This window comes from Haemaphysalis longicornis, unplaced genomic scaffold (assembly GCF_048455015.1).
Source record: "Haemaphysalis longicornis isolate Haplotype H1 unplaced genomic scaffold, Haemaphysalis longicornis Haplotype H1 scaffold_9, whole genome shotgun sequence".
Lineage (NCBI taxonomy): Eukaryota > Metazoa > Arthropoda > Arachnida > Ixodida > Ixodidae > Haemaphysalis > Haemaphysalis longicornis.
The window spans coordinates 52,754,018-52,763,801 of NW_027526460.1; the positions used below are offsets into that span (position 1 = coordinate 52,754,018).

At 44.0% G+C, this 9,784-nt stretch overlaps 1 protein-coding gene across 1 annotated transcript; it reads left to right on the forward strand.

Moving 5' to 3' along the window:
* The first annotated feature begins 1,700 nt into the window (after nucleotides 1–1,700).
* Nucleotides 1,701–8,650, forward strand: LOC144152270 (uncharacterized). Its single transcript, XM_077683504.1, has 4 exons — nucleotides 1,701–1,772; nucleotides 4,847–5,744; nucleotides 7,900–7,957; nucleotides 8,541–8,650. The coding sequence occupies exons 1-3, from the start codon at nucleotides 1,736–1,738 to the stop codon at nucleotides 7,943–7,945; spliced, it is 981 nt and encodes a 326-aa protein (XP_077539630.1). The 5' UTR covers nucleotides 1,701–1,735; the 3' UTR covers nucleotides 7,946–7,957; nucleotides 8,541–8,650.
* The last annotated feature ends 1,134 nt before the right edge of the window (nucleotides 8,651–9,784 follow it).

Here is a 9,784-nt window from a genome sequence, read left to right on the forward strand (position 1 = left end):
GTGCCGTCAAAAGACGACGATGAATGAAATGACGATGATTTCAACTGAATAAAACACTGTACATTGTTTAGTCGTCTTTGCTTTACAATGCCGTACCAAACAGCTTTGCACTGCTGGGGTCCGGCTGCTCCCTCTCTCCTGGGATCCGCTGTCAGTGTGGGGAGAAGCTAGGTCTAACCCCAGCTCGGCTGTTTCTCCAGCCTTGCACCACTAGTGCAAGCTGCGCCAATTTTTTTATTATACATTGCGCGTTTGTGGCGTTTTCTTTCGTTTTCGCTCCTGCTCGCAGCTTCGCTGATCGTAAGCTGCTGGCTCCTCGGAAGTACACTTTTTGTCAAAATTTTCTAGGCCCAGCCTAAACCTTCTGGCCCACAAAGAATTGAAAGCGGAAGCTTAACCTTTTACGGTGACAGATTTATGACATTAAGAAAGAAAGGTGTTTTCTCTAGCTTTCCGACGTAAAACGTTTCAGCCTCGCTCGGGACGTTAGCTTGCAAATGCGATTTTTTGCGGCCTGTGCACTTTCTGCATGGCCTAGACAATTTTGACGAGGACTGTACGTATGAAGCGTGGACTATCAATTACTCTGTAAAGCGCAGGCGGTGTTTGTCCCTGCCACATTGACCCAGCTTCGCCCGCACAGCCTATCGCCCCTGCACACCGCTATCGCCTGATCTGGGCTTTCCGCAGTAACTGTGCGCGCGCGCTCTGCTGCGGCAGAGCTGAACCCAGCCGGATACTTTCCCATTTTTCTCCCAACCTTGTTTGTCGCATGCGTATCGGATTTATGCGGAGGAGTTTTCTGCGCACGCAGGACCACCAGATGCTTCGTTCGCCTAGCTATATCAAGCTTCGCTTTAAGAGAACCTAGCCTAAAGCCTTCCTACTTTGGTATGAGCCTACTTATATGCTGCATAAAAATTACTCCCGAGCAATACACTCAGGAAAGACGACTTTTAAGAGGATCCGGTATGCAGCAGAGCAGTTTAGGAATTTATATGACAATTTCCACTCGGTAGTTCGTGCGTTTTTTACTTGCGAGCGCCAGTTTAGGGAGTTCGCAGATGGCGCTGTCATCTGTGAGACGAATGGTTACATGCCCACAAGCAGAGCGCGCGTGCCAGCCAAGTGCAGGTACGAAAGAGATCAACTACACGATGCCTCAAATGAGACATGTTCTCTCACCAGAACAGGCAGCTTAGTTTGAATGCAGTCCGGCTGAGGCCGGGATACAACGGCTGGCGACGCCGACCAAAGAACCAAATCATATCTCGCAGCCTATCAAGGAACACGCGTTTCCTCAACAGAATATAATACTTTAACACTCGGTAATAGTCTGCACTTTTTATTGACGCAAGAACTTTTTCTACCCCCCCCCCCCCATTTTTTTTGCATGCAGAAGGGACACCAATGCGTTTCGGTGTTGACGTCAAACAAACAAAGCAGTCGGATAAAAAAGTTACATGAAAGCTCAAAGTTATAAGAATGCTCATTCTTTGCGATTCCAGTGCAGGCTTTCTTCGAAGCGGAAGCTTTCGGGCGAATACATTTATTTTTTTCTCACACGCCAGACAATGAATATGCCTTATCAGATGTCCTTACTCGATCTTCTTTTGTTTTCTTTGTTTTCTCTAATCCGTGTATCCGGGAATGATATAAATACCGACTCGTGCAGTGCAGAAACCGCAGTTCCGCGGGTTGTCGGAGAAGAGACAGCAAGCAAGGCAGGGAAGCCATGAACCCCTTTTTCGCCGTCGCCCTCTTGGCTGCAGGTGAGCTTTCTTGACTTCAGCATATTACCTTTGCTTCACCTACAAGTGCTTTATTACGGGCTCTACGTATTGGCAGCCTTGCATTGGAGAAGAATTTAGGACGAATTTAACGTGTCTTCTAAACAGCGCCACCAACTTTCCGTGGTACCGTTACATATTATGCGAGTTATCTAGTTCTGCTATTAGTGCCAGTCTCGTTTGCTTTAACGCAAATAGTTTCTTCGTGTAAGGGTTTTCTGGCCGATTTTAGTGACGTTTAACCTTCCGCTTCCATGCAGACGTCTGCGTGAAGCTCGAAAAACTGTTCTCTACTTCCTTATAAAAGTTTTGTCGATGACTTAGCTCACGTAGAGGTTAACTACTGTAAGGTGGACTACCAAGAGAGGATGCGGTTTAGGCTATGTTTTGGCAAAATTATTCTCAAGACGTTGCTTTGATTACTGTTCACAGTTATTCACGTCGTATACTACGTTTGTCATTTTGTAAGCAAAACGTAACGCGCCACATCTAGTCCCGATTTTTCTAGTGCCCATCTGTATTTTAGATGTCATAACCAGTATGTTGCTTTCACTGCAAGAGCTCATTAAGCTTCAAAATCTCCGTAGCGCTAAAGTTAAACAACGCTGGCAGCTTGCGCTTCTGAAGCAACTTAGAGAAAATTGACCTTGTGCGCATGATTTCACAAAAAAGAGCCCTTTCGTAACCATCGTCAAGTAGTGCACAGAACAGGGTTCCCGAATAAGACAAACAGCGATGCATTTGCATGTATGGCTATGACTGGATGTTACTGCGCATCTTCCAGCAGTTTGGTGCAAAATAAAACCTCTATAAACAACACTTTATGTACTCAATATCACGTGATGGTCACATGCCTAAAACAGTGGCCAGGTCTCTTTTGGTTTTATTTGTTTTAATTAACTGCGCGCGTCTGATTGCATTATCCGGTTCACACATGAGGTGGAAAAAAAATGTTTTGCTTGAAAAAGATGTTTAATTTTTGCAGGCTCTTTGTTAAATTATTTAAAGGACAAAATATTATCATTTTAGAATAGTAAACGTTAGTCTTCATAAGAATGAAGTACAACAGCTTTGTCGAAACACGTCAAGGCAACGCTCAGTAGTAGTTTACTTGTGAAACGAACATGCGCAATAAGTGTTTTAAAAAAGACATTGCGCATACATAAACGTAGTACTAGTTCCCTTGCTGGTGTACCACTTATGTTTTATCAGTACACCGACACCTAAAAGTTTATTAGAGAACCGAAACAATACAATTGCTTTGACAGCTCCAAAGGGCATAAATAGGAAACAAATATCTTGCCTTGAAACATGGGACGCAATTTATGTTTATTGTCTGGAACACATCTATTTTAAGGTGTTAAACGTATTAGCATCAGGAAAAGTGTACGTTTAAAGACAACTTAATTCAAGTACACGCCTAGTCAAAAGGAAATATAACACTACGCTATTTCAATTTGCATTGAGGACATATTGACATAGAATTCAGCCTAAAACCAAATTCTATGCGCAGTGGTAGCTTCATAGAAAATTCACTTCTAGAACATGGGGTCATTGAAGGAACAAAACTTCGCGTGATAACGTGAAATAAGCGGTAGCTAATTCATCGAGGTTCGCGAAGAAAGTGCACGTTATAAATTACATCCTTGTAGCTACCCTGCAGTGCATAGTTAGCAACATTAAGGCGGACTCACTTGATCACATCCCTGTGGGACTTACTAATTCATGACCAATGGGCTTAAAAAGCACTGTGCACCAATACGAAAAGGTTTGCAAATCCGTAGAAATGTTTCTAATGGCATAGTTTGCTTCTTTTAGAAATTAATCACTTCGTTAATAAAACAAAAATAATCAAGAAACAAATTTTGGCGCATCTAGTTTTCAATAGATGGCGCTAGCTGTCTAGCAAGTGAGATTTAGGTGTATTTATTTCAGTACAGAAGTCCCACTTCATTTCGTTTCATTTTTATTTCCTTAAGGACCCCACTGGGGGTATTACATGAGGGTTGGATGTACAGAAAAAACACATTTGAATGCATTGGTTTTACGAACACATATTTATGAACATATTTCTAAAATCAGCAAACTAGCCCGCTGTGAGCATCTCTATGTATTTGTGAAACTTTTGTTATTCGTGCACGATGGTTTTGAGACCCGTAGAAAATTTAGTAAGCCCCATAGGAATGTTAACAGGTGAACCCCCGTTAAGCTTAAAGGAGCACTGGCACAAAATTGCAGTGTTACGTTTTTTTTTTTCTGTTTTGGGTGCTACTAGCCCACTAATCATGAATGGCACATTAGATGGTCAATCGCAGCGTGAGAAATTACGTACAGCCTCGTTTATTTGTGTCAGTTGCGGTTTCGACAAAACTAACACCAAGGCGGCCGCCGTGACAAGAGGGCGCTCGAGGCGTCACTGCTTTTGTCGCACCACTTTCAGTATGGACGCGGGCGACTCCAGTACCCTCACGCGCGTGGGCAGCATGACGTTCCTCCCAAATCCGTGACGTGATACACACGCAGGAGCAGCGCGCGCCAACCGCAGCCAGCGCGTTGGCCACGTCACGGGGGCTCTCACGTCGGCAATTTGGGGCCAGGAGGGGTAGATTGCGTCATGCTGATGCCGTTTGCGATAGGGTATCCGTTCTGAGCTTTCTCGTGTGCGCAAAGGTTAAAGTGGATTTAAAATATGTGATGCTGAACGATTACTGTTGAAACTTGCTGGGAGATATCTCCTTATAGAAAGGAAGCTTTTTTACATTGTTATCTCAGCTTTGAAATTTCGAATCAGTACTCCTTAAAACTTTTTCTCTACCACTTACACATAATGCACGTGACTTTAATGTATGCCCATGCATGCATGTGCGCAGTCATGTATGCACATGTCTTTGTAAATGGTAGCTAGAAATCTTGACAGCTTCGTTTGACCTGCTAAATTACTTTGCACCACGTTGCACTATTTTAATAAAATGAGACGGTGCGGTAACATCACTTTGTCTATGTTGCTACAGTTATGAACATTTGTTTCTTTTTTCTTCTCTTTGTTTCAATATCAGCCTCGCTGACCAATGCGGCCAACAAGGAGTCTAGTAGCGCTGTACCTGGTGCCCCCCTTAGGCCAGGCAGTGGACCTGCGTCAAGCAATGGAGGTGGCCTAAGCCTCCCCGGTGGAAACGCGCCGGCAGGTGCTTCCTTGGGTAGTTCACCTAATGCAGGCCCATTGGGGGCAGGATTAGTTGCTGGAGGATTCTCGGGACAACCATTTGGTGGCGCATATGGTGGATTTTTTGGTCAACCAGCTGTTGGAGGTTCCTTCAGTTTGGGCTCCCCTTTCTTCTCTGGACAAGCAGGATTTCCCTCCAGGGGGGCTGGAAGCAGCTCTGTCTCCTCACAATCTGGACCCGCTCATGGAGCCGGAAGCTTCGGCCCCGTGAGCGGATCTGGAAGCTCTAGTCTCGGCGTCGGACATGGTTTCGGATTCTTCGGTCTCAGCCCGGTGCAAGGATCACTAGGCAGTGTTTCCCAACCAAACGCAGGATTTGGAAGCCCAAGTTTAAGCTCGGGAAGCGGATCTCAACTTTCCGGCTCTGGGCCAAGCGCAGGAAGCAGCGGCACTTTCTCAGCAAGTACACCGGGATTTACCGGAGGCTTTTTGAACGGACCCACCTTTTATGGGAATGTCCCACAAAGCGGCTACTATCCAGTATTCTTTAGTTACGGTACCCCTAGCTATTATGGCAAAGTATATCAACCTTATGGTTTTGGCGGATCTTATGGATTGAGCGGGTACGGCGGCTACAACCCGAGTGTCTTCTATGGTGGATACGGTGGTCCCAGTTTCGGAAGTGCATTCGGCGTGGGAGGCTCAGGAGCTTCTGGATCTGGTTCCCAGACTTCTCTATCCCTGGGAAGTCGCCGAGGATCGTCAAGCGGAGCTAGCAGGGCCAGTTCAAGGTACATATTTTTTACCAAATTTTCGGAGGTTCTTGTTATGCAATTAAAAATTATGCCAAATCACAGGGAAGCAAACTAGAGGTGCCACAAAAATGAGGCGTATTTTCTTTTTTGTGCAATGGATTCGTATTTTTATCTAGGGGATATTAAAAAAGCAAATTACGTGTCACCTAGTAGGAACAAATATTGCGCACCAGTGATGGCAGGCCATTTCCTAGCGCAAACCAGCAATGTTTACGCTACGCTGGATACACTAGCCTAGTTGCGTCAACCCCAAAAGGCTCTAACACAGCGCAAATCCAGTGCCTACATCAATGTGAGCCCCATCATGAGTGTTATAATATTTAAAACGTGGACAAGCAGGTAACACACAAGACTTGCTAGACGTTACCATTTAAACCATATAGACATATTTACATGTACTGTTAAAACAGGATGCGACTTTTTCACGGAATTCTGTGCGGCTATCGCGCCTAGTAATGTGCGCTACGTGGAGGCAAGGAGCCACATATTGAAACACGCATTTACTTTTCCGGTACCGTTGTACCTTCACCGAACTACTAACCACGTCTGCACTAGCCACCCCACCCGCCTGATTAAAGCTAAGAAGAGTGTACTGGTCCGATACAGAATTGTGAAGGTCAAATGAGTTAATATTAGTTAATATGCGGACGCACATAACGGCACAAAACCGATTATGTTGTTATATAGCTGGTAAGTGACTAAGTAACATGTAAGTACAATCTCGAAAGAAGCTTATTTTGTATTGCAAACAAGAACCCTGCTGATGGGGCGCCTTAGAGAAGCGGTTGTGAGCTGGCGCGAGCTTGTCTCTTCTAGCATAATTAATAACTACTTACAAGCTCATTTTGAAATTGTGCTACAAATATAAAAACAGCATATCAATGAAAGCATGCAAGAAGAGAAAAAGGACGATATCGCACATGACCTCCATGTCAGCTTTGGTTACAGACGAATAAATGCCGTCTTTAGTTTAATCCTAATATCAGAACGGCTAATTTGACAAATCATTTGGAATGGATTCTGACGTAATAAAAACACCATACGCTAATTGTTAGGTTTGGTTTTTTAGAACACCCTAAGAAAACATTTTTAATTTCTAAGCGCTAAAACATCATCAGTAACAATATGCCCATTTTTATATTGCTTACATTCTGAATTGAGTTTTCCTGTTTTTTGTATTTCCACCACATTTTTATTTACACAGCCTCATGGTGTTAATAGACCAGATTTAGGGGAAATCCCCAAGGTGGAGTACGTTTATGCAAAGGAAAGTTTGACATCTATCTGAATGCAGCCGTATGGCTACAAAGAAAAAACTATGCAGCTTCCTTAGAAACTCGCAGTTGGAGAAACATTTGCCTGGTCCAGGATTCGAACCCGCGACCACCACTTAACCGGATCATTCGCTCTACCAACTGAGCTAATCAGGAGGCTAGTCGTTTGGAGCACGAGAGCGCTGTCTTCTGGATTTCCTCCGGGAAACGGGTGCCAATTTGTACCTCTAATACTTTATGCCAAAGGGCATACTATCGCAAAAAAAAAAAAAACTCGAAGTGAAGAACAGGTGTTAATAGACCAGATTTAGGGTAAATCCCCAAGGTGGAGTAAGTTTCTTCAAAGGAAAGTTTGACATTCACCTGAATGCAGCCGTACGGCTACAAAGGAAAGCTATACAGCTTCCTCAGAGACTTCGCAGTTGAAGAAAAGTTACTCCACTTTGGGGATTTCCCCTAAATCTGGTATATTAACATTTGTGTTCACTTCGAGTAGTTGATCAATTTGCTCTCACGCTACAAACGACTAGCCTCGGGCCCGTTTGCCCGTACTCATAGGTTCCCCTGGTTAGCTCAGTTGGTAGAGCGACTGCTCCGGTTAAGCGGTGGTCCTGGGTTCGAATCCTGGACCAGGACGAATTTTTGTTCAACTGCGAAGTTTCTGAGGAAGCTGTATAGCTTTCCTTTGTAGCCGTACGGCTGCATTCAGGTGGATGTCAAACTTTCCTTTGCAGCCTCATTTCGAACGTTTCCTGGTGGTAACGCATAGTGTGGACATTGCTTATAATTAAATCTCAGTTTTTCGTTGAGTGGACGCGTGACATCTTAAATTGGTCGCTCTTGGGGTGTTTTTCTAGGTCAAGTGGCTCCAGCGCCAGCGCTTCTGCTAGTGCGAGACCCTAAGTTTTAAGGAAGGTAAGCCGGCCAACTCTACATGAACGTTCCCGCAGTATTCGTTGGGCTTTAAAAACTATTGAAATCTATTTATAATGTACAATAAGAACTAAAGGGCTAGAAATAAATCCACGGAAGATGCGTGTTATCTGAACCAACCTCCAGCACTAAACGCAAACGCAAGAAAATGCGACCCCGAATACCCGTTTCCGCGCAGGAGAAGAACGTGCACAGTAGATACCATCTTTGTCTTTAAGTCTTAAGCCTTCATGTCTTTAAGCGCTCGTTTGTTAGCTTGTTAAAAGTTAATAAGCAGTTTCAAGCTCGAGCGACTAGACCTAAAACCTATTTAGTTTTTTTTTTTTAATTCGGCTATTTTACCAACATGAACATGTAAGCAGTAAAGTTCTTCCTACACTGTATGACAGCTAATCACGTTACGTTAATTCGATTAATTGATTTATGATAATTCTCCTGCTAGTGTTGAACATGCTTATCTTATTATCTACTCTGTTTCCAGGACTCCCGAAAGCAACTAACATTGATCTCAGTCATCTTTAAAAACCACGCAAAAATCTAATAGTATTTCTTTGTTTCTTTGCAGATAGTGTCAACAAATTATTCAAACGGGCTCTCAGGGGTGTCTACTGACTGTGCAAGCACTGCGCAGCGGCGTGTTATAACGACTGCAATAAAAATAAATTATGCGGGCTAACTTTTTGCAACAAAAAGTGTGCAGCATTCATTTTTCTTTCGGAGATATCCAATACACCACGACTCTTCCACGTCATTTGCTGTTTCTAGAAAGTAATGGTGTGTTTTATGCTGTGCTTCAAGCAACCTGAAGCACAAGAAGCTAACCGACCTATTTCTTGAAACTATTTCAATAACATTTAGGGCAACCAGATCTGCATTTGCTATTGCATGCACAAAACACGAAGGCTAATATGCTTGCACGGCTTCTACTGGGACAGCTCGCATCCTTCGATTTATGTTTTGTTTCTTGTTCTGCTTGTAATAGCACGAGCGGGAGTTCTGTTCTTTTTGTGCTTGATTTCATATAGAACGTGCAGCAGCCTATATTTGCCATTTTGAACACGTTTTTTTTTCCTTCCGCGGCCGCTTTTTTTGCTTACTGTTGTAAAAACCAACCAAACGAACATTCGTAACTAAATGAATGCGAAGACTGCCTGTTAATTACATATATTTTGCCTCAAATGTACCTGCCGTTTTTTTTTCCCTAAATAATGGGGACATGTATGACTAGTACCAGCGGTTCGAAACGTTTCGAACGGTTCTGCTTATATAAACCTCTTGTTCAAGTATCCTCGTAACTTTTGGCCTGAAGGCTAAATGAGGGACAAGCGGGTATCTTTTCAAAGCGTCTGTTTTGGTGCATGATACCGCGTGACTGTTTGGGTGCGTGACGCCACGTGACGCCCTGACCAGCTACGACGAACTACAACGAGCAAGTTCCTGAAGTGCTCCGCACTTTATAAAACAGAACGTTCAGTTCGTGTGAGTAGTTTATGAAACAGTCTGACGACCCCGGTATTAGTCTAAATTATTTCGGTGACCTTGATCTTCCCTATAGACCATCGAACAACGCCGCTGATGCATCACGACATCCCCCGTTGAGCTGATGGGAGGGCCAAGGGACGAGAAGTACCTATAACTGAGGTCGTTGGTCCTGGGCGTAGGCGCTCGAGTTTCTTCGCAAGACGGTTGGTTCTTTGCTTGCCTATAAGCGGGACAAATTAACATAAGGTGTTCCGCAGTTTTCGGTGATCCCCAGTTACAGGTTCATGGCGCTACCATGAACCCGCAATACGGGTTCATGGTAGCGCC